Source organism: Leucoraja erinacea, chromosome 27 (assembly GCF_028641065.1).
Source record: "Leucoraja erinacea ecotype New England chromosome 27, Leri_hhj_1, whole genome shotgun sequence".
NCBI lineage: Eukaryota > Metazoa > Chordata > Chondrichthyes > Rajiformes > Rajidae > Leucoraja > Leucoraja erinaceus.
Genome location: NC_073403.1, coordinates 5,967,485 through 5,991,915, shown reverse-complemented (window position 1 = coordinate 5,991,915; position 24,431 = coordinate 5,967,485). Strand labels below are relative to the sequence as shown.

General features: G+C 47.4%; 1 protein-coding gene and 1 long non-coding RNA gene across 13 annotated transcripts in view; both read right to left on the bottom strand.

Moving 5' to 3' along the window:
• Window positions 1–18: 18 nt before the first annotated feature.
• LOC129710144 (uncharacterized) lies at window positions 19–4,260 on the bottom strand. Of its 2 annotated transcripts, none has more exons than XR_008725642.1 (2): window positions 4,134–4,260; window positions 19–322 (listed from the first exon to the last, which is right to left on the bottom strand). It is a non-coding gene; the product is annotated as an uncharacterized LOC129710144 (long non-coding RNA). The 2 variants fall into 2 exon arrangements; XR_008725641.1 differs by having other exon boundaries at window positions 19–264; window positions 4,134–4,254.
• A 4,132-nt stretch (window positions 4,261–8,392) lies between these two features.
• The window catches only part of LOC129710139 (trichohyalin-like), a 57,192-nt gene continuing 41,153 nt past the window's right edge, over window positions 8,393–24,431 (bottom strand). For 6 of the 11 annotated variants that reach the window (XM_055656892.1, XM_055656890.1, XM_055656888.1 and 3 more), the window contains exons 7-11: window positions 17,854–18,346; window positions 16,487–16,655; window positions 14,811–15,066; window positions 13,745–13,839; window positions 8,393–10,357 (exon numbers count right to left, since the gene is read on the bottom strand). In XM_055656892.1, coding sequence (XP_055512867.1) covers window positions 10,228–10,357; window positions 13,745–13,839; window positions 14,811–15,066; window positions 16,487–16,655; window positions 17,854–18,346 — 1,143 coding nt within the window. In that variant the 3' untranslated portion in view covers window positions 8,393–10,227. Of the gene's footprint in view, window positions 10,358–10,944; window positions 11,423–13,744; window positions 13,840–14,810; window positions 15,067–16,486; window positions 16,656–17,853; window positions 18,347–24,431 lie in introns of those variants that run through there. The other 5 variants (XM_055656895.1, XM_055656896.1, XM_055656897.1 and 2 more) reach the window with 5 other exon arrangements.

The following is a 24,431-nucleotide window of genomic DNA, read 5'->3' as shown; positions in this document are numbered from 1 at the left end:
TCTTTCTTGCTGCATCTCTTGTGCGCTTTTCTCCCGCCCTCTCTTTCGCTTAACTATGATACTTTTAATTCTTTCTTGCTGCATCTCTTGTGCGCTTCTCTCCCGCACTCTCTCTGGACTATCTCGGAGATGTTGTGTTCTATCTTGCTGCCTCTTTTGTTCCGTTATGTGCCTTACTGCTTCTCGATGTTTCTTTTTGTCCGCCACTGACCGTCTTGAATGTCTTTTATGTCTTGACCGTCTTGGCATGATTTTTAAAAAAGCCTAAAAACAATCTCAGTGTCAATGAAGACAGATCAATTTGTTCAAAATAGAGTCTTTCCTGTAGAATGAAATCAATCACAATTAAATTCATTTTTTAATCTCAGTTGTCAATGAAGACAGATCAATTTGTTCAAAATTGAGTTTTTCCAAATCATCAGCAATTTTTTTTGAAAGCGGTCTTCAACAAACAGGGAAAATGTAAAAAAAGCACTGTGTTTGAAATGAAATATTATATTTAAGAATTAGTACAGTTGTGAAACATCGGAAAATCTTTAAAGAACAAAAAATGCAACCTTTTTCGAAGTTAAATCAAAACAATGAAGTTCAATCGGACTCTTATCTTTAGAGATGTGGAGTCCAACATTAAGCCTCGTTCATCAAAGTGATATAATGACCATTTAGGTGAATAGTTTAAGGAATGATTGAACTATCGGATTAAATCCAACGATCGGAATAAAAGCAACGTCAATCTTTTTTAAATGTTATATTAAATTAGTAAATTATTAAAAAACTGTTTGGTATTTTAAATAAACGCAATAAAAGCAATGTCAAAAGAATCAGTGCACATCAAGTTAAAAACCGCTAGGTATTTTAAAGTGAATGGAATTAAACCAATGTCCATCATTTATAAATGTCATATTAGGTGGAATCAGGTTAAAAACAGAATTAGTGCAATGGCGATGTCTTTTAAAAGAAACGGAATAAAAGCAAGGTTAATAAGAATCAGTTAAAACCGCTAGGTGTAACGGAATTAGTGCAAACAAGTCAAAAATCACGGTCTTTTAAAAGAAACTAGACCAAGTGCAGACCCGTTGGGTCTGTTCCCCCAACGCGCGGTTGGGGGTGGGGGGGGGGGGGGGGACTGGAGCGCCATCACACACATGACCACCCCCACACTAACTACCCCCCTTGATATTATTAATATGCTCCTTTTACCCCACACCCGCCCTATCCACTGACGCATAGCCCCCAACTTGCAGGCATGTCTAGAGAGGGGGGGGGGGGGGGGGTAGAGAGTAGAAGTGAAGGGGGGGGGGGCAGAGAGGCAGGGGCAGAGATGGAGGGGGGCAGAGAGGGAGTGCAGAGAGGTGGGGTGGGGCAGAGAGGGAGAAGGGGGGGGCAGAGAGAGGGAGAAGGGGGGGCAGAGAGGGGGAGAAGGGGGGCAGAGAGGGAGAGGGGGGGGCAGAGAGGGAGAAGGGGGGCAGAGGGAGAAGGGGGGCAGAGGGAGAAGGGGGGGCAGGGGAGAGGGGGGGGCAGGGGAGAGGGAGGGAGAAGGGGGGGGCAGAGGGAGAAGGGGGGGCAGAGGGAGAAGGGGGGGCAGAGGGAGAAGGGGGGGCAGAGGGAGAAGGGGGGGCAGAGGGAGAAGGGGGGCAGAGGGAGAGGGGAAGGGGGGGGCAGAGGGGAGAAGGGGGGGGGGGGCAGAGGGAGAAGGGGGGGCAGAGGGAGAAGGGGGGGGCAGAGGGAGAAGGGCGGGGGCAGAGGGAGAGGGAGAAGGGGGGAAGAGGGAGAAGGGGGGGGGCAGAGGGAGGAGAAGGGGGGCAGAGGGAGAAGGGGGGGAAGAGGGAGAAGGGGGGGGGAGAGGGAGAAGGGGGGGAGAGGGAGAAGGGGGGGCAGAGGGAGAAGGGGGGGGGCAGAGAGGGAGAAGGGGGGCAGAGAGGGAGAAGGGGGGCAGAGAGGGGGGAAGGGGGGCAGAGAGGGAGAAGGGGGGCGGAGGGAGAAGGGGGGCAGAGGCAGAGGCAACGTCAACGTTCCAAATGATCGCGTTCCAGAAAAACCCACTCGCAAGATGATTTAAATGTAGCAATGTTACAAAATTTTGAGATTTATAAAATCAAGTCTGCAATTTATCCCATCAGATAAAGCATAACAATAAGTTTAATTTGACACCTAATTCACTTTCATATCTCAAGTAATAAAAAAAGTTATGGCCATTTTCATACTCGGAAATTAGCATCTTGTTCCCTATTGATTTTCTATGGACATAACAAAAAAGCTGTGATCGTGGACAGTCAAAAGCCCATAACCTTCTTAAAAATTAAGAGAACTGAATGAAATTTTCAGTTATCATAGATTGAAGCATTCTGAAACAAATATAAAATAATCTTACTTGGATGACCTGAAATTAAAGCATATAATTAGTTAGGTACCCAATTGTAGCTAATTTCAAACTACAATTACTAGATCTAAACATCTATCCTTTTCTTAATAGATGATTAACATTTTTACATAGCCCAAGTGTCCAAATAATATTCACAAATAATTCACAATAAAACATGATTTTTAAATCTCATTTACATCAATTTATAGGCCAAATGGAAGGAATTCAGTGTTCAATTGCTGTAAATTAAAGTCAATTTAAATCGGCTTTCTAGTGGGTTCCTGTGAACGCGCTGGTTTAGAACGTTCACATTGCGCTGGATTTGTGCCTCAAATGCCCAGAAAAATACTGCAGGATATAAAGAGCCCAAAATGAACTACTCGCTATAGAAAACTTTATTCACAGGGTTATATACAAGCCCCATTTAATGTAAAAATAAGGTACATACCTTTAATTGTTTGCTTTATAAAACCCTGGGGCTGCGAGAGGTTGCGGAGTGAGAGAGTGATTTTTAAACTACTATAAATATTATTCAAGGCCATAAAAACTAATAATACCTTTTGCGACGGGGTCTTTCAGCGATTTTCCGTTAATGTTTTACTAGGCTGAACATTTTCGATTGGAACAGCCTAGTAAAAATCGCGTTTTAAACCCGCCCCCTCTAAACAGCGCCAAAATCACACACACGGGGTAGAGCAGATGCTCAGACACGATTCAGGTAGGTTTTGTAACATACCTATTAAATGGCCATTAATTTACAGCTATTAAACATGACATTCCTTCCATTTGGCCTATAAATCCAATGACAATGAGATTTAAAAATTATGTCACATTGTGAATTCTTGTGTGAATGTTATTTGGACACTTAGACTATTTAAAAATGTTAATCTATTCTTAAGAAACTGATAAGATGTTTAGATCTAGTAATTGAATTTTGTAATTAGCTACAATTAGATAACTAACTAATTATATGCGATAATTTCGTCATCCAAGTAAGATTGTTTCAGAATGCTTCAATCTATAATAACTGAAATTTTCTTTCAGTTCTCTTAATTTTAAGAAAGTTATGGGCTTTTGACTGTCCTCGATCACAGCTTTTGTGTTAAGCCAATGGAAAAGCAATATGGCACAAGATGCTAATTTCCGAGTATGAAAATGGCCATAACATTTTTAATACTGAAGATAAGAAAGTGAATTAGGTGTCAAATTAAACTTCGTTTTATGCTTTATCTGATGGGATAAATTAGACTTGATTTTTAAAATCTCAAAATGTTGTAACATTGCTAGAAGGGGGCAGAGAGGGAGGGCCACCTCTCCTCCTCCCTCTCTGGGAGGGTGCAGAGCAAAGATACTAGAAGAGCTGGTATCTTTGGTGCAGAGGGTGTAGAGGGGTAGGGAGGGGGCAGCACCTACCCAGGTCGTATAGCCCAAAGATTATAGAGCTCTATAGTCTTTGGTAGAGCCGGCCTTCCCACCAGGCGCCAGGCCCGAGCTAGGCTGCGGTAGGCGTTGAGCAGTACGATCTGAGGCCGGTGAAAGGAGGGGGGGGGGGGGGGGGGAGTACAGCCGATCGTAGCTTCTGCAAGGGGAAGCGCACCAAGCGTGACAGAACCGGGCCGGGGGGAGGACAACCGATCGGGCCTCCGCGAAGAGGAGGTCGGCCCCTGAGGCTGAGTGAGTGGGTGGGCGGACGGACGGGCGGGGCTTCACAAGCTGCGCGGGCAGTGAGGAGAAAACTTCTTCAGCGCGATCTGCACAACAAAGATCCTACCAAAGATTCCGCTCTATAATCTTTGGGTCCTACCGCGCAGCTGAGCTGTAGGGTCTTTGCCGCAGAACGTTCTCGATCTTTCCGCGCCTTTGAAGAGGGGCAGAGGGAGAAGGGGGGACAGAGGGAGGAAACCAAAAAAGGGGGGGGGGGGGAGCAGAGGGGGGCAGAGGGAGAAGGGGGGACAGAGGGAGGGGGGGGGACAGAGGGAGGGGGGGCAGAGACGCAGAAGTGGATGTTGAGTCGACCTCGTGCACAAGTGACGGTTGGGAAACGGCTTTTGAAATAAGCCCCTCCCCCTGACGTCACTGGAAGTTGCTGGAATGTTCTGTTTCAATCCACCGTGGGGGTGGGGGTGGCAGTTTGAAGGAAATTACTGGAGGTTCTGGTTGTTTTCGGGTAATTTTGGGGGAAATGAAATAATTTCGGGACATTCCCCGGGATGATTTGGGGGGAAATAAAGTATATTGACGACCATCCGCGCCTGCGCAGTTGTGGGCGGGAGGCCCGTCAGCCGCGTCACCGTCTCTCCGCGTGCGTGTGCGCAGTGGGCCCGGGCGGGATGTGATCGCCTCATGTCTGGGTGAGTCAGTGGGTCCACGCTTGTTTTACATCAGCCAGGGTGTCAAACGGTGTCCGCGGCGTCGGTCAACCTGGCGCCTCTCCGGGGGAGACGGGCGGGAACGGGGACGACCAAAGATACTAGAGGAGCATCTGATCTATCATCTAGCAATACTAGAGGGCCCTCCGGCATCTTTGGGAACGACTGACTCTGAACCCAGTCATGGCAGCGGCCGTGATCGGACACCAGACGCCGGTCCGGCCGAGCCCCCTCTCTCTTTTCTCTGGGGGGGGGGGGGGGGGGGGGAGGAGGGGGAGAGGGAGAGGGGGGGAGAGAGAGAGAGGGGGGGAGAGAGAGAGGGGGCAGACAGGTTTAGTTTCCCTCAAAGGAAGTGGAGAGGATGTTTCCACTAGTGAGAGAGTCTAGGACTAGAGGTCACAGCTTCAGAATTGCAGGACGTTCTTTTAGGAAGGAGGCGAGGAGAAATTTCTTCAGTCAGAGGGTGGTGAATCTGTGGAATTCTTTTCCACAGACGGTGGTGGAGACCAAGTTAGTGGACATGTTTAAGGCAGAGATTGATAGATTCTTGATTAGCACGGGTGTCAGAGGTCATGGGGAGAAGGCAGGAAAATGTGGTTTGGATGGAGAGACAGATCACCCATGGTTGAATGACGGAGACGACTTGATGGGCAGAATGGCCTAAATCTATCAGTTATTACAGTTAGCAGGGGCCGAGCTGGCCATCTCAACTAGCTCCTGTAACAAACAGGCTGATGGAATAACAACCTGTGTGCCACGTTCTTTATCTTTCATCATCGTCTATATCTCTTGTTCCCCCGTCCCTAACCAGTCTGAAGAAGGCTGTTGACCCAGAACATCGCCCATTCCTTCTCTCCAGAGATGCTGCCTGTCCCGCTGAGTTACTCCAGCTTTGAGTCTATCTTCGGTTTAAACAAGCATCTGCAGTTCCTTCCCACACACCTGTGTGCCAGCAATGTGTGGGACCCCTGATCCTTCATATCATTGCCTGGCCATTACTTTAAACATGCTGCAGCACCTGGAGGCTTCCTAGCTGAAAGTGTGGCTGAGAAAGTGATTATTAATCAACTGCAGAGTAAGGCAATGTAGACTCAAACCAGCCACCAGTCAGTAAGATCATGGTTGATCTAACTGGCCTTTTCCTCTTCCACTTCCCATAGCATAGCACTTGACTTCCTAGTTTCATGCAGAAACACTCCCTCTTTATATCCTGCTTTACTGCACTTCCAACAAAAGTAGATCATTATATTTCCCCAATAGTCGAGTACTATGTAGCTGATCAATAGGAATAGGTCTGGGCCACTGAAACCCTTGGGTCACCTGCTCTCGTGGAAAAGTACACCTGGGTAGAATGAATCTCTCATCAAAAGTTGTGATGAATGAACGGTGGTAATTAGGCTTTGTTATGGTACGGCAATAAGGGGAGATGAAAGGAGTGAGATTGATCGTCTGAATGAAAGGTGCCAGGACAACCTTGCTCTCAACATTTAGTTAAATCAAGGGACAAGGCAGAGGATTGCATGAACTTGTCTTCATTGATGGGTTTGTGGTCCAATTCCTGGGCGTGCATGATTCTGAAGATCTGTCCTGGGCTCAGCACATTGATGCAATCAGAAAGAAAAACCAACACCTGCCTCTACTCCCTTAGAAGACCGAGGACATTTGGTTTAGTGAATATTTGGTGTGTTCTCTTGAACAGCTACTGCTGTACGGTAGAACATAGCGACTGGTTGCAATTTGGCCCGGTTCGGCAACATAAACACCCATCAACGAATGAGATCACAAAAAATGGTGGGCACTGCCCAGTCCATCATGGGTACTGACCTCCCCCACTATTGAAGGGATCTACATGAGGCGCTGCCTATAAAAGGCAGAAGCATCATCAGACCCACACCACCCTGGCCAGGCTCTCATCTCACTCCTGCCATCGGAAAGAAGGTACAGGAGCTTGAAAACTAACGTCCAGCTTCTTCCCAACAACCATCAGGCTATTGAACACTACGAACTTCAACTTCAAACTTAGAACTGCTTTGGCTGCACTGGGGCTTGCGGGCTTTGTTTTGCGCTAATATTTATGTATTGAACTTTTTTATTGTTTATTCATTAAATAATCTATTGAGTGGTGTTTACAAACCTGCTGTGCTGCTGTAAGTAAGGATTTCATTGTCCCGTTTCGGTCCATATGACACTACAGTAAAACACTGGAAGCCACTATATTGTCCTCTGGACCACTAGAGGGACATGTGCTACTGTGGACCCGGAAGGTGCAGACACAAGGAACTGCAGATGCTAGTTCACAAAAAGGCAGAGTGCTGGAGTAACTCAATGGGGCACAACAGTATCTGTGGAGAACATGAAGAGGCAACGTTTTAGGTTGCGATTCTTAAGTCAGTTAATCGTCGGGGGAATACATAGTTCTTGATTCCTCAACCTCGAACACAATCTGTACTTTCACCGATTCTGTGATTTTATAAAATCACCCCCTAAGCCTCCTGTGCTCCAAGGAATAAATTACTCACCTGCCACCCGATAATAAGATTAAATGCCATTGAATAAGATTACAACCATTTTGATTGTAACCTCAGCTCCACATTTCTATCATGGCAACCGGTCATCCTCCCACATAGCAGATAAATATCTATCTTCACAGTTTAAATATTCAGCTTTTGCTTACAACAGGAAACATTGCAGATTAATCTACCTCTGAGACAAACATTCATTGAACTAACATGGGACACAGAGTGCTGGAGTAACTCAGCGGGTCAGGCTGCATCTCTGCAGAACACGGATAGGTGACGTTTTGGATCGGGACCCTTAATCGAACTTAATTGAGTGGTCTATGGTTCACATGCTTGATCAATGGTGTTTTAGCATTAATGTTTTATTATTAATGTTTAGTGTTTTTAGAGTCATTCGTAACTGTCACTGTATGTCACGTTGTTACTTGTGGGCGGAGCACCTTGTATGTGAATACTTGGCCAATAAACTTACTTACTTATGGTACTTGACTGCCCCAGAGCTCACCATCCTCTCCACCACCTCCCAGTTCAGACCCTCAGCATCTCAGACTAAGGATGATGCATCCCTGTGACTGGGAAATTGCAAACCAGGCTTTGGGTGAGGGTTAACTTTGCACCCTTAACTTTGGCGCAAAGTTAAGGGTGCGAAATATTCTCACAGATGCTGCCTAACCCCCCCCCCCCCCCAGGTGTTTTTTGGGCATCAAATTAACAGCCAGAACCAGCAGTGGGGGAGGGGGTCCTTGTCTGCTTTTTAAACCCTCATCATAGCTCAGAATCACCCATGGCTCCTTTTCCCAGGTTCCTTCTCTGCTCATCCCATCTCCCCACATGAAGAGTTACAAAGATGAAGACTGCAGTAACAGGAAACACTGGACATTGGAGACCAGCTACAAGCAGAGATCGGACAAACCTGGATTGTTTTATCTCAATCACTGGGGGAGATCTGGTAGAGGTATATATAAATTATGAGGGGGCAGGGTAGACAGTCAGAACCTTTTTTACCCAGGGTGGAAATATCAAAGGCTAGATGGTAGAACTATAAGGTGAGAGGCGCAACATTTAAAGAAGATGTTTAAAAAAGAAGTGAACATGCCCATACCCAGTGTGGATCATTTGCAAAGAGTAGAACACATTCAAAGCTGTTTTTTGGGTTTTATTACACAATATTTGCTTGCATGTTTAGTGACACACAGGGTGTAGGTGCAGTATCACAATACTCTTAAGGATTCTACAAAAACAGATCCTTTAAAACCAGATCTCCCCTCTAAAATACTACACGATGATTAAATGCAAGTCTGACAGAAGAGCTGCAATGTATGAAACCTATGAAAGAACTCCAATAACACATAAACTGTCAAAATCAATACCAGGTGTGTGAGAACAATGGATGGCTGAGACAGCCAGCTGGAGGAATCTCCTCCATGGCCCCCGCATACAGTACGTGGATTATATCAGATGCTGCCCCCACTCCTCCAGTGAAAAAGTCAAACACAAACAACTACTCCCCCTTGCGTGGCTTCCGTTCAGAGCAGACTATGGCAACCCTGCAGAAAGCAGAGGGGCACTCCCTTTAGCTTGACCTGTGACTGTTACTGGCTTGGCTGAGTAGTGGGCAAGGCAGGTTTCTCCAGCTTCCACGGGACAGAATGCCCTCTCATCATTGTCTACTGACACTGGTCTCAGCTGCCCCAGGGAGGGAGACACACACACCAATAAACCCACGCTGTGTTTATCGCCTATACTCTTCCCGGGCAGGCTGAACATTGAACTAAAGAGGACGAGGAGGTGGTTTTCTCACTCGTTGACGATGCAATGGTTTCGCGGGATGGAATGAGAAGCTGCTGTCGTTGAGGGCAGCAGCCAGCATTGTGCGTGTGTCTGTGTGCGTGTGTGTATATCCAGCTCTGTACCTGTTCTGGTGTCGCTTCCCTCTGCCCGCTCTGTCCAACGTTTGGTGCCCAGCCTCGGCATTTCCCAGCTCACTGGTGGAGACGCAGTACCGCGGCATCACCTACATTCACAACCCGCCCCTAACCTAACCATAAGGAGTAGAGAATACTAGAGAGGCAGAGATCAACACGTGGGACTGGGGGCCCTGAGGTAAAACTCCAATTGAGACAAATACCTTAAAACACTGACACTCACCTTGCCTGTTCACATAGCGGCAGAGCGAGGCACAGGCCCAGGCACTGACAAGCAGAAGCCCATTGACTGCAGAGAACGAGTGAAGCAAGTCGCAGAGAGCAGTGTGGCTGTGGTGCCGACTGGCTCCAGTAACAGATGAAGGCCGGTAGCAGCCTGGGATTGTAACTACAGAATGAAGCTCTAACCCACTGTCTGTGCTTCTGCCTCCTCATTACCAAGTAAACAGCGCAGGCTGAACAGAAGCAAACTTTCACCACAACGGAAACACCACTGCAGGATGGAGTGTTGGCCACCAAGCCACCCATAGGTTGGTTGGAACAGCAATTGGTCCTGTGATCAGGCATTCAACAACTCACAGTGGAGAGTACCAGGGTGTTGCAGTGAGGAGGTGGCAGAGCAGTGGCTGGATACACACACACACTGTAACACCCTCCCTCCCAGGCCCAGCCACACAATGAAAACACTGCACTAAAAGAGGCTGTGAATTAAATCAGCACCTGCAGACTCCTTTTGCCTTCACGGGCTCAAACCCGATGCTATAAGCCAAGGCAACTAATCTACAACTCATTGGCTTCTACAACTAGTTGTTACCCCCAAAAACCTGAAGAAAAATAAAACAGTGAAATTAAAACTGTCATGCTGGATTTGAAACACAACCTGCCCGGCCCCTGGCAGTCAGAGGCAATAAACCAGGTCCGAGAGGAGTTGAGAGAAGTATCACCCGGAGAATTTTACATCTGTACAACTGAGAACCATGTCTGCAAATATCAGGATTATTTTCTCGTTGTGTAAAGTAGTAAAAGGGAGATGTGTGAGCCCCTCTGCTCCGTTACTTCTTCTCTACCTTGGTTGGATTGGAGTGCCACGTTAGACGCTCCTTGTAAAACAACTTGACCACCTGCGGGCACTTGACGTTGGCCTCCTTTGCCGGCACCAAGTCTGCCTCGTCCGAGTTTTTCCTGCACGGGGCAACAGAGGCCGCCGTTAGCAATTAGGCTGTAGGCCAGCATCAAAAATGTGTCTAGAATTTAACTTTCGTGACCCATGTCTTGGATATACATTAAATTTTTCAGATTTAGATAAAATATAATTGAGAAGGAAGTCATAACTCATCAGTACCAAAAGTTGCACATTAATTAATTAAACTAATTAGAAAATGAGATTGAAAAAGCGCCAACTAGTGTCCTATGCCCATATTACACCATGGGAGTAATTCCATGCTGTGGTCTATTTAAACCATATGTTATACCACATACACATATATATGTATACACACATATATATGTATACATACATACATATATATATATGTATGCATATATATATACACATATATACACACACATATATATATACACATATATATATATGTAAACATATATATATACGTATACATACACATATATATATATATACACACACATATAGATATACACACATATATATATAATCTATATACACACCCCGGAAGTGGCGGCGGTGCCCCTGCTCACTTGCAGTCCGTCTGTCTTTTCTTTTTTTGTTTTCTTTTGTTGTTGTTTTAGTTTATTTTACTTGTGTATGTGTGGTGGTGTGGGAGAAACATGTTTTTAGTCTCTTCCTTCAGGGGGGGGATGCGACCTTTTCTTGTCGTATCCCCCGTCCACGTCTCATTGTGCACTAAGGCCTAATCGCCGAGCTGGCGGCCTCCAACTGGGACCGACCTCAAAGCTCCGGAACCAGAGCCAGGACTTTCCAACCAGGACTTTGGCCGACTCAGGGCTGTGGTGGCGTTGCAGCGGCGGCGACTTCGGAGGCTCGGCCGTGGGCCCAGTGGACTACGACGTCGGGAGCTCCCAGGTCCCAGATTGGTGACTGATTCTCGGGTGCTCTTGCAACAACAGCTTCGTCTGCTGGACTAGAGGGTGGTAGCTTCGACTGCCCCGGGCCGCGGAGTTTGAACTGGTCCGTTCGCGGAGCTCGGATTTGGTCACGGGACTTACCATCACCCGGCGGGGGGGCCCAACTTCGAAAGCCTGGATCGCCTCAACGCAGAGGGAGAACAAGGAGGGAAGAGATAAGGACTTTCTAAGACTTTTGCCTTCTATCACAGTGAGGTGTCTGGTAGACTCACTGTGGTGGATGTTAAACTGTGTTAAGTGTGTGTTCTGTTATTTTATTCTATGTCATGACCGCAAGGTATGCAATTTCGATCGGACTGAAATGTCCGAATGACAATAAAGGATACTTTGTACTTTACTTTATACACACACACATATATATATATATTCACGTCATATATATATATATATATATATATATATATATATATATATATGACGTGAATATGATTGTAAACAAATATAATTATGCATAATTATGTAATATAAAAATTATATATTGAATATGTGAGTGTAATTTGAATGAGACTGCCACAGAGGTCCGGCTCCTGAACCAGCATAATTAATGCGTGAGGGCAGTTCCTGTGGGTTCCCCCGTTTACTGAACTCCACTGACTGCCTGTGGGCAGAGTGGGGGTCACAGCTATAGTGGGACTGGGGAATTGCCAGGCTGGGGGAAGCCTGCAACACCGGCCTACTGACAGCCCGATCGACCACGCAGCCCCCACCAACCATCCGACCACTCGCAGCACCCACCGGCTGTTCGACCACTCACAGCACCCACTGGCGGCCCGACCCAACCGTCCACTCTCACCACCCACCCGCAGCCCGACCCGACTCATGCCACCCACCGACAGTCAGACAGCTCGACCGATCCTCCACAGCCGACCGACCGACTGAATAACCGATTGTTTAACTGACTGACCCTAACCCTAATCATAACCCTAGCTTTACATTTGTTATTGATCATTTTCATTTAACAGTTCTTATAAAGATAAATCAATCGAAAAACAAAATCATCTGCAAGGTTAGCATGACTTTTATTCCTTGGAAACCTTGTTATTGTTTTGATGTAATGAGGAGGCAGACATGACCCCAGGGTCCTTGTTGCCTGGCGACCATAAAACAAAGCGCAGGATTGGTTAATTTACGTCCGATCTCAATGTCAAACGTGCCCTGGGTGAGTGGAATGAGTTGCTGCATGGAGGAGGTAGTTGAAGCAGGGACTATCACAACGTTTAAGAAACATTTGGACAGGTACAGGACAGGACACAGTATAGAAGCTGGGATGCAATGTTAAAATCGTACAAGGCATTGGTGAGACCAAATCTGGAGTATGGTGTACAATTTTGGTCGCCCAATTATAGGAAGGACGTCAACAAAATAGAGAGAGTACAGAGGAGATTTACTAGAATGTTGCCTGGGTTTCAACAACTAAGTTACAGAGATAGGTTAAATAAGTTAGGTCTTTATTCTCTGGAGCGCAGAAGGTTAAGGGGGGACTTGATAGAGGTCTTTAAAATGATGAGAGGGATAGACAGAGTTGATGTGGACAAGCTTTTCCCTTTGAGAATAGGGAAGATTCCAACAAGAGGACATGACTTCAGAATTAAGGGACAGAAGTTTAGGGGGAATATGAGGGGGAACTTCTTTACTCAGAGAGTGGTAGCGGTGTGGAATGAGCTTCCAGTGGAAGTGGTGGAGGCAGGTTCATTGGTATAATTTAAAAATAAATTGGATAGGCATATGGATGAGAAGGGAATGGAGGGTTATGGTATGAGTGCAGGCAGGTGTGACTAAGGGGAAACAAAGTTGTTCGGCACGGACTTGTAGGGCCGAGATGGCCTGTTTCCGTGCTGTAATTGTTATATGGTTATATGGTACATGGATAGGACAGGTTTAGAGGGATATGGGCCAAACGCGGACATGTGGAACTGGTGTAGATAGGGGATGTTGGCCAGTGTGGGCAAGTTGCGTCGAGGGAAATTTCCACGCTGTTAATCTAGTCAGGAGTCCAGAGTGTTTTATTGTCAAATGTCCCAAAGAGAATATACCAGGCAGATGGGATCAGTTTAACTTGGCATCATGTTGGGCACAGACATTTTGTGCTGAAGGGCCAGTTCCTGTGCTGTTCTATGTTCCATCATCAATGGCCACCCAGGTGTGTGATAGGGAGGGCGACATGGACAATTCAAGAGCTGGAGGAGTGAATGGTGAAGAGCCTTGGTGCTGGTCTGATATTCCCAAAATTACTAAATTTCCCTAAAATTACCCGAAGACAACCATAATTTCCAAATTTTGGGTAATTTCCTTCAAAGTGGAAACACTGCTCAGTCACCATGAGGTTGCTCATTTGTTCAGCATAATCCGCCCCCCAGCCCGCACCACACAGCAAGCTCACTCAATCACTTAATCGCAGCTGGGTTATAGGTATGACAGAGATCGACTGTAATGCTGCAAACTCACCACTTCATGAGGAACATTAGCTTCCCCCTTGAATCTGTCGCCCCGATGATACACTCCGGTTCCAGCCCTCGGGCAAACCCTCTCAGCTTCTCGTGCTGCAAGAAAAACAAACAAGAACTCAATGGGCAGGGGTGTAGATCAAACAGTATTGCTGATTTGATCCGTGGCTGGTTTTGCTGCTGACCTGATCCATAATCCATGTCAGGTTTCCACACTACCACCTCGGGCATGCTAGTTAGTTCAACTTACGAATCTGAGCCTACAGTATTCATTTTGATGGTCTCTGTATGTATTCTAATTAAAGTACATGTTATGATATGTAATGACTCTGTATCAATAGTACTTTGCACAAGGGGGAAATCGGTGAGCACGGGCAATCTGACCACCACCCCAAGCACGGAATCCAGGCAAGCCAATACAGGGAAGATAGACACAAAACACTGCAGTAACTCAGCGGGACAGGCATAATCTTTGGCGAGAAGGAATGAGTAACATTTCTGGTTGAGAACATTCTCCAGTCTGAAGAAGGGTCTCGACCCAAAACGTCAACCATTCCTTCTCACCAAAGATGCTGCCTGTGCCGCTGAGTTACTCCAGCATTTTGTTTCTATCTTTGGTGTAAACCAGCATCTGCAGTTCTTTCCTACACAAGCCAATTCATGAGACGCGATCCCTCCATACTGGCTGCATAGAGCATACAACTTGGAGCCTTGGCTGCAGCTCTGGTCACCAGACTGTAGGAAAGCTCCCTCGACTTCATCTGCACCATCTAAGAATAAGGGGTCAGCCATTTAGGACTGAGATGAGGAAAAACCTTTTCAGCCAGACAGTTGTGAATCTGGGAATTCTCTGCCACAGAAGGCAGTGGAGGCCAATTCACTGGATGTATTCAAGAGAGAGTTAGATATCGCTCTTAGGGCTAACGGAATAAAGGGATATGGGGAGAAAGCAGGAACGGGGTACTGATTTTGGATGATCAGCCATGATCATATTGAATGGCGATGCTGGCTCAAAGGGCTGAATGGTCTTCCCCTGCACCTATTTTCTATGTTTCTATTCCCCTCACCTGCTCCTCTTGCAAGAAAGCTTCCTCTGGGACTGACCACAGGTTGTGTTGGTCACCCGCTGTGGCAGCACCTTCACTGACCTCCTCCCTCTTCTTCTTGTTTTTATTTTCCTCCTTTTCCGTATCAGACTCTGCTTTCCGCTTTGGTCCCTCTGTTTTATCCACGCCATCGTGTGCTATTTTCTGGGACTGCAGGAATTCTGCGATGAGGTCGGGGCAGTCCAGGTTTTCCTCCGGCTCCCACGTGTTGTCATCACTGCAAAATAATTCCAGTCACTGAATACCGACACTTGGACCTGAATCATTTCGTTCATCAACAGCAACCGCTGAGCTGTGAGTCAGTGGAACAGCTTCCAGTCCAATAACACATGTTGTTGATCCATCCACAGAATAAATGAGCACTCATGACCCAGTGACTTACCAATTCAATGCAGTGCATAGATAGATGTACAGGGCTAAAGATCCAAGAGGAAGAGAAGCAATAACCTCTGCTTTGTGCTTCTACCCACAATCCATCAGACTCTTGAACACTGCACAACACACTAACCACTACCATCTCTGGAGAAAAAGGATGGGTGATGTTTCAGGTCGGGCACTTCACACTAAAAAGGGGCCCCGGCCCGAAATGGCAATTATCCTTCTTGTTCAGAGATGCTTGTAGTAGCCATTTAGCTTAACTCAGTATGTTATAATTATAACCAGTTACCTTTAAGTTTTAACTGCCTATAATTATGTGGGTGGGATTTATTACGTAGTCAGAGGCAAGTTTGCGGCTGAGATTTTCACGCAGATGCACGAGTAGTTGTTGGTTTTAGTTGAAGGAAGCATGGGGGAGAAGGCACAGCTTTAGGCCATGCCGGAGTTTGACCATGCACGAGTTTGACCATCCATGGAGTTTGACTACGAGTAAGATTAAAATGTACTTAAACAAGAAGAAGTTTGGATGAATATCTTAGGTATACAAAAAAGCTGGAGAAACTCAGCGGGTGCAGCAGTATCTATGGAGCGAAGGAAATAGGCAACGTTTCGGGCCGAAACCCTTCTTCATGTGGATGAATATCTTACTGTTTTTAGTGCAACAATAAAGAAACTATTAATTAAGAGTGTGTTTTGAAGATTTATCTTTGGACGGATATTAATGTCTCGTGGAGAGCTCGCATGCATAACAAAATCTATCTCCTTACCCCTGTCTTCAATCATAGTGGCTAGAGGAAACAATGCCTTGAACGATGTAATAATCTGCCACTACAATGCTGCCTGACCTGTCGAGTTACTCCAGCACTTTGTGTGCATCTTTGATGTAAACTAGCATCTCGCAGCTCCTTGTTTCTACTCATTCCTGACCCAGTTTCCACTTGACCAATAACTCTGAATGGAAATTTGTTACACTCGCTGCTTCCTGCTACTGGAAAGATCACTCAGCATGGAAATAAAGAGCCAAAACCAGGCTGATGTTTGTGAATATGTAGGCAGGAACGGCAGATGCTGGTTTTAACCGAAGACAGACACAAAAAGCTGGAGTAACACGTAACAGGCCAAAACTCGGGAGAGAATGAACGGGCAACGTTTCGGGTCTGAAGAAATTACCCAAAATGTCACCCATTCCTGTCCAGAGATGCTGCCCGTCCCGCTGAGTTACTCCAGCTTTTTGTGCCTATCTGCTTGTGAATACTCACAGCAAGAATCCTTTCCATTTGAGCAGGTACTCCACCTTGCCGTTCACTATGCGCCTGTCCAGCACTTTCTCCACCATGTACTTCTCCTCCTCTGGAACTTCCTCCACTTCCTTCTTCTTCTGCTTTTCCCCCATGGTGTCCAGTCTTAAATTGAGAGGCGAGGTGGAGGCTGTTTAGAAAGAAATGTTTAACTGCAGTTAGAATTTGGAAATGATCAGAACATTAATCCGCAGCTTTCTTTTCAAGGAGAGAATCCTCCAGGTGATGTCTGAAACAAGGTCTCCAGAGATGCTGCCGAACCCACTGAGTTACTCCAGCATTTTGTGTGAATCCTCCAGGATTCTGACTGTTTAATGGCATGATACAAAATTCTTAAGGGGTTGGACAGGCTAGATGCAGGAAGATTGTTCCCATTGTTGGGGAAGTCCAGAACAAGGGGTCACAGTTTAAGGATAAGGGGGAAATCTTTTCGGACCGAGATGAGAAAAAAACATTTTTCACACAGAGAGTGGTGAATCTCTGGAATTCTCTGCCACAGAAGGTAGTTGAGGCCAGTTCATTGGCTATATTTAAGAGGGAGTTAGATGTGGCCCTCGTGGCTAAACGTATCAGGGGGTATGGAGAGAAGGCAGGTACAGGATACCGAGTTGGATAATCAGCCATGATCATATTGAATGGCGGTGCAGGCTCGAAGGGTCGAATGGCCTAATCCTAAACCTATTTTCTATGTTTCGATGATAGGGCACAGACTATGCCCTAGGGAGTTACATGTGTGTACAACTGACACAATTTGCAAGTTCTGATCCTTGGTTTTACATCACAGCGACCTACTTGATGTGTGATCTAGTTTAGTTAATTATTGTCACGTGTATCGAAGTACAGCGAGAAGCTGACCTTTCTGTCCTGGGCATCCTCCATTGCCAGTGAGGCCCAGAGCAAATTGGAGGAACAGCACCACATATTTCACTTGGGTAGGTTAGACCCCAGTGGTATGAACATTGAGTTATCTAATTCCAGACAGTCCTTGCTTTCTACCTACCTCCCCCCCTTTCCCAGCTCTCCCACAAGCCTACTCTCTCCGCATCTTCCTTTCTTCCCCTCCCCCCCCCCCGACATCAGTCTGAAGAAGGGTCTCAACCCTAAACACCGCCTATTCTTTCTCTCCATAGAGGCTGAGGACCAGCTCCGCTAGGCGGAGTTTCTCCAGCATTTTTGTCTACCTTTGATTTTTCCAGCATCTGCAGTTCTTTCTTCAATGTTGTATTGTCTAATATTCTTCCTGAACTCATATGCTTGTGGTGTGTCACCTGTATATAAATTAATGAGTGCATTAGGGAGTGTCTTCAGAGGAGCAATGTTGACCTTACCCTTCATGCAGCAAAAGTTGGTTGTTCCTCTTGAGAAGCGGTACTCTCCACAATGAGGGCAAACATTGGTCATTTCACCATCAGCAGAAAGATTTCTCTTTGTGAGTAGTGCATTTCGTTTGTTTTTTTGTCTGACCCGCCGTCTATCCAGCCTTCTAGTCCTTTCATCTGCCGTTTCTTGTGCCCTTCTCTCCCGCTCTCTCTCTCGCTTAAATTTGAGACGTCGAGTTCTTTCTTGCTGCATCTCTTGTGCGCTTTTCTCCCGCCCTCTCTTTCGCTTAACTATGATACTTTTAATTCTTTCTTGCTGCATCTCTTGTGCGCTTCTCTCCCGCACTCTCTCTGGACTATCTCGGAGATGTTGTGTTCTATCTTGCTGCCTCTTTTGTTCCGTTATGCGCCTTACTGCTTCTCGATGTTTCTTTTTGTCAGCCACTGACCGTCTTGAATGTCTTTTATGTCTTGACCGTCTTGGCATGATTTTTAAAAAAGCCTAAAAACAATCTCAGTGTCAATGAAGACAGATCAATTTGTTCAAAATAGAGTCTTTCCTGTAGAATGAAATCAATCACAATTAAATTCATTTTTTAATCTCAGTTGTCAATGAAGACAGATCAATTTGTTCAAAATTGAGTTTTTCCAAATCACCAGCAATTTTTTTTGAAAGCGGTCTTCAACAAACAGGGGAAAATTAAAAAAAAAGCACTGTGTTTGAAATGAAATATTATATTTAAGAATTAGTACAGTTGTGAAACATCGGAAAATCTTTAAAGAACAAAAAATGCAACCTTTTTCGAAGTTAAATCAAAACAATGAAGTTCAATCGGACTCTTATCTTTAGAGATGTGGAGTCCAACATTAAGCCTCGTTCATCAAAGTGATATAATGACCATTTAGGTGAATAGTTTAAGGAATGATTGAAAACTATCGGATTAAATCCAACGATCGGAATAAAAAGCAACGTCAATCTTTTTAAATGTTATATTAAATTAGTAAATTATTAAAAAAACTGTTTGGTATTTTAAATAAACGCAATAAAAGCAATGTCAAAAGAATCAGTGCACATCAAGTTAAAAACCGCTAGGTATTTTAAAGTAAATGGGATGAAACCAATGTCCATCATTTTTAAATGTCATATTAGGTGGAATCAGGTTAAAAACAGAATTAGTGCAATGGCGATGTCTTTTAAAAGAAACGGAATAAAAGCAAGGTTAATAAGAATCAGTTAAAACCGCTAGGTGTAACGGAATTAGTGCAAACAAGTCAAAAATCACGGTCTTTTAAAAGAAACTAGACCAAGTGCAGACCCGTTGGGTCTGTTCCCCCAACGCGCGGTTGTGGGTGGGGGTGTGGGGGGGGACTGGGGCGGCATCACACACATGACCACCCCACACACTAACTACCCCCCTTGATATTATTAATATGCTCCTTTACCCCACACCCGCCCTATCCAATGACGCATAGCCCCCAACTTGCAGGTGTGTCTAGAGAGGGAGGGGGGGGGGGGGGGGGGGGGGGGGGGGAGGGGGGGGGGGGGGGGGGGGGGCAGAGAGGCAGGGGCAGAGATGGAGGGGGGGGGCAGAGGCAGAGGGAGTGCAGAGAGGTGGGGTGGGGCAGAGAGGGAGAAGGGGGGGCAGAGAGGGAGAGGGGCAGAGGGAGGGGGGGGCAGAGAGAGGGAGAAGGGGGGGGCAGAGAGGGGAGAAGGGGGGGCAGAGAGGGAGAGGGGGGGCAGAGAGGGGGGGGGGGCAGAGAGGGAGAAAGGCGGGGGGCAGGGGGGGGGCAGAGAGGGAGAGAAGGGGGGGCCAGAGAGGGAGAAGGGGGGGCAGAGAGGGAGGGAAGGGGGGGGCAGAGCAGGAGGGGGAAGAGGGGGGGGCAGAGAGGGGAAGAAGGGGGGGGGGCAGAGAGGGAGAAGGGGGGGGCAGAGAGGGGAGAAGGGGGGGGCAGAGAGGGAGAAGGGGGGGGCAGAGAGGGAGAAGGGGGGGGGGGGCAGAGGAGGGGGAGAAGGGGGGGCAGAGAGGGAGAAGGGGGGGGCAGGAGAGAGGGAGAAGGGCCAGAGGGGGAGAAGGGGGGGGCAGGAGAGGGGGGCAGAGGGGGGGCTCAGACAGGAGAGGCAGGCCAGGGGGCAGAGAGGGAGGGAGAAGGGGGGGGGCAGAGAGGGGAGAAGGGGGGGGGCCAGAGAGAGGGAGAAGGGGGGGGGCAGAGAGAGGGAGAAGGGGGGGGGGACAGAGAGGGAGAAGAGAGGGGGGGGGGCAGAGAGGGAGACAGGGGGGGCAGAGAGGGGAGAAGGGGGGGCAGAGAGGGGAGAAGGGGGGGCAGCAGAGAGGAGAAGGGGGGCCGAGAGGGGAAGGGGCAGACAGAGAGGGAGAAGGGGGGGCAGAGAGAGGAGAAGGGGGGCAGAGAGGGAGAGGGAGAGGGGGGCAGAGAGGGGAGAAGGGGGGGCAGAGAGGGAGAAGGGGGGGCAGAGAGGGAGAAGGGGGGCAGAGAGGGAGAAGGGGGGCAGAGAGGGAGAAGGGGGGCAGAGAGGGGGGGCAGAAGGGAGGGGGGGGGCAGGGGAGAAGGGGGGCAGAGAGGGAGAAGGGGGGAGAGAGAGGGGGGCAGAGAAGAAGGGGGGCAGAGAGGGGGAGAAGGGGGCAGAGAGGGAGAAGGGGGGGCAGAGAGGGAGAGAGGGGGGCAGAGAGGGAGAAGGGGGGGGCAGAGAGGGAGAAGGGGGGCAGAGAGAGAGGAAGGGCGGCAGAGAGGGAGAGAGGGGAAGGGCGGCAGAGAGGGAGAAGGGGGGCAGAGAGGGAGAAGTAGGTATGTTACAATACTTACCTTCAGCGGCGCTGCAATTCTGCCACTGGCCGTGTGCGCGATTTTGGCACCTTTGAGGGGGGCAGGGTTAAAACGTGTTTTATCCCTACCTTATCCTGGAATATATTTGGTTGGAGTGCAAGCCGGTGTTCTGCGTATTTTTTTTTTAAATCGCCAGACAAGATCAATGCTGGGGTAATTTTTAAATCAGCTTCTAAAGCCGTCATCGCCGACAATGGGGACGGATTTCGGGTACGGGACAGGTAAAAGAAAGCCGTTTAATTTATGTATAAAATTGCTCCTTAAGATGTCTTCAATTCACATTTTAAGTTGCGAAATGGTGATTTTTTCCCCATACGAACCAGCAGTATTTTTCCTGCCGATATGGGGTATAAATTCACTGCAAACCGCAACGTTCCAAATGATCGCGTTCCAGAAAAACCCACTCGCAAGATGATTTAAATGTAGCAATGTTACAAAATTTTGAGATTTATAAAATCAAGTCTGCAATTTATCCCATCAGATAAAGCATAACAATAAGTTTAATTTGACACCTAATTCACTTTCATATCTCAAGTAATAAAAAAGTTATGGCCATTTTCATACTCGGAAATTAGCATCTTGTTCCCTATTGATTTTCTATGGACATAACAAAAAAGCTGTGATCGTGGACAGTCAAAAGCCCATAACCTTCTTAAAAATTAAGAGAACTGAATGAAATTTTCAGTTATCATAGATTGAAGCATTCTGAAACAAATATAAAATAATCTTACTTGGATGACCTGAAATTAAAGCATATAATTAGTTAGTTACCCAATTGTAGCTAATTTCAAACTACAATTACTAGATCTAAACATCTATCCATTTCTTAATAAATGATTAACATTTTTAAATAGCCTGTCCAAATAATATAATTAGCTGGTTTAGAACGTTCACATTGTGCTGGATTTGTGCCTCAAATGCCCAGAAAAATACTGCGGGATATAAAGAGCCCAAAATGAACTACTCGCTATAGAAAACTTTATTCACAGGGTTATATACAAGCCCCATTTAATGTAAAAATAAGGTACATACCTTTAATTGTTTGCTTTATAAAACCCTGGGGTTGCGAGAGGTTGCGGAGTGAGAGAGTGATTTTTAAACTACTATAAATATTATACAAGGCCATAAAAACTAATAATACCTTTTGCGACGGGGTCTTTCAGCGATTTTCCGTTAATGTTTTACTAGGCTGAACATTTTCGATTGGAATAGCCTAGTAAAAATCGCGGTTTAAACCCGCCCCCTCTAAACAGCACCAAAATCACACACACGGGGTAGGGCAGATGCTCAGACACGATTCAGGTAGGTTTTGTAACATACCTATTAAATGGCCATTAATTTACAGCTATTAAACATGACATTCCTTCCATTTGGACTATAAATCCATGACAATGAGATTTAAAAATTATGTTACATTGTGAATTCTTGTGTGAATGTTATTTGGACACTTAGACTATTTAAAAATGTTAATCTATTCTTAAGAAACTGATAAGATGTTTAGATCTAGTAATTGAATTTTGTAATTAGCTACAATTAGATAACTAACTTATTACATGCTATAATTTCGTCATCCAAGTAAGATTGTTTCAGAATGCTTCAATCTATAATAACTGAAAATTTCTTTCAGTTCTCTTAATTTTAAGAAAGTTATGGGCTTTTGACTGTCCTCGATCACAGCTTTTGTGTTAAGCCAATGGAAAAGCAATATGGCACAAGATGCTAATTTCCGAGTATGAAAATGGCCATAACTTTTTTAATACTGAAGATAAGAAAGTGAATTAGGTGTCAAATTAAACTTCGTTTTATGCTTTATCTGATGGGATAATTTGCAGACTTGATTTTTAAAATCTCAAAAATGTTGTAACATTGCTAGAAGGGGGCAGAGAGGGAGGGCCTCCTCTCCTCCTCCCTCTCTGGGAGGGTGCAGAGCAAAGATACTAGAAGAGCTGGTATCTTTGGTGCAGAGGGTGTAGAGGGGTAGGGAGGGGGCAGCACCTACCCAGGTCGTAGAGCCCAAAGATTATAGAGCTCTATAGTCTTTGGTAGAGCCGGCCTTCCCACCAGGCGCCAGGCCCGAGCTAGGCTGCGGTAGGCGTTGAGCAGTACGATCTGAGGCCGGTGAAAGGAGGGGGGGGGGGGGGGGACCCAGCCGATCGTAGCTTCTGCAAGGGGAAGCGCACCAAGCGTGACAGAACCGGGCCGGGGGGAGGACAGCCGATCGGGCCTCCGCGAAGAGGAGGTCGGCCCCTGAGGCTGAGTGAGTGAGTGGGTGGGCGGACGGGCGGGGCTTCACAAGCTGCGCGGGCAGTGAGGAGAAAACTTCTTCAGCGCGATCTGCACAACAAAGATCCTACCAAAGATTCCGCTCTATAATCTTTGGGTCCTACCGCGCAGCTGAGCTGTAGGGTCTTTGCCGCAGAAACGTTCTCGATCTTTCCGGCATTTTGAAGAGGGGGACCAGAGGGAGAAGGGGGGCAGAGGGAGAGGGGGGGGGGGGGGGGGGCAAAGGGAGAGGGGGGGGGGGGGGGGGGAGGGCCATAGAGGGAGAGGGGCGGGGGCAGGGGGGGGAGAGGGAGAGGGGGGGGGGCAGAGGGGAGAGGGAGAAGGGGGCAGAGGGAGGGGGGGGGGGCAGAGGGAGAAGGGGGGGGGGGCAGAGGGAGAAGGGGGGACAGAGGGAGGGGGGGGGGGGAGCAGAGGGGGGCAGAGGAGAGAAGGGGGGGACAGAGGGAGGGGGGGGGGACAGAGGGAGGGGGGGGCAGGACGCAGAAGTGGATGTTGAGTCGACCTCGTGCACAAGTGACGGTTGGGAAACGGCTTTTTAATAAGCCCCTCCCCCTGACGTCACTGGAAGTTGCTGGAATGTTCGTTTCAATCCACCGTGGGGGGTGGGGTTGGCAGTTTGAAGGAAATTACTGGAGATTCTGGTTGTTTTCGGGTAATTTTGGGGGAAATGAAATAATTTCGGGACATTCCCCGGGATGATTTGGGGGGAAATAAAGTATATTGACGACCATCCGCGCCTGCGCAGTTGTGGGCGGGAGGCCCGCAGGCCGCGTCACCGTCTCTCCGCGTGCGTTGTGCGCAGTGGGCCCGGGCGGGAGGTGATGGCCTCGTGTTGGGTGAGTCAGTGGGTCCACGCTTGTTTCTACATCAGCAAGGTGTGTCAAACGGTGTCCGCGGCGTCGGTCAACCTGGCGCCTCTCCGGGGGAGACCAAAGATACTAGAGGAGCATCTGATCTATCATCTAGCAATACTAGAGGGCCCTCCGGCATCTTTGGGAACGACCGAACCCAGTCATGGCAGCGGCCGTGATCGGACACCAGACGCCGGTCCGGCTGAGCCCCCTCTCTCTTTCTCTGGGGGGGGGGGGGGGGGGAGGAGGAGGAGCGAGAGGGAAAGAGAGAGGGGAAGGAGGAAAGAGGGGGGAGAGAGGGAGAGAGGGGCAGACAGGTTTAGTTTCCCTCAAAGGAAGTGGAGAGGATGGTTTCCACTAGTGAGAGAGTCTAGGACTAGAGGTCACAGCTCAGAATTGCAGGACGTTCTTTTAGGAAGGAGGCGAGGAGAAATTTCTTCAGTCAGAGGGTGGTGAATCTGTGGAATTCTTTTCCACAGACGGTGGTGGAGACCCAGTTAGTGGACCAGTTTAAGGCAGAGATAGAGATTGAACATTTGATTCGCCCGGGGTGCCGGGAGGTATGGGGAGAACTGGAAGGAAAATGTGGTTTGGGAATGGAGAGGACAGATC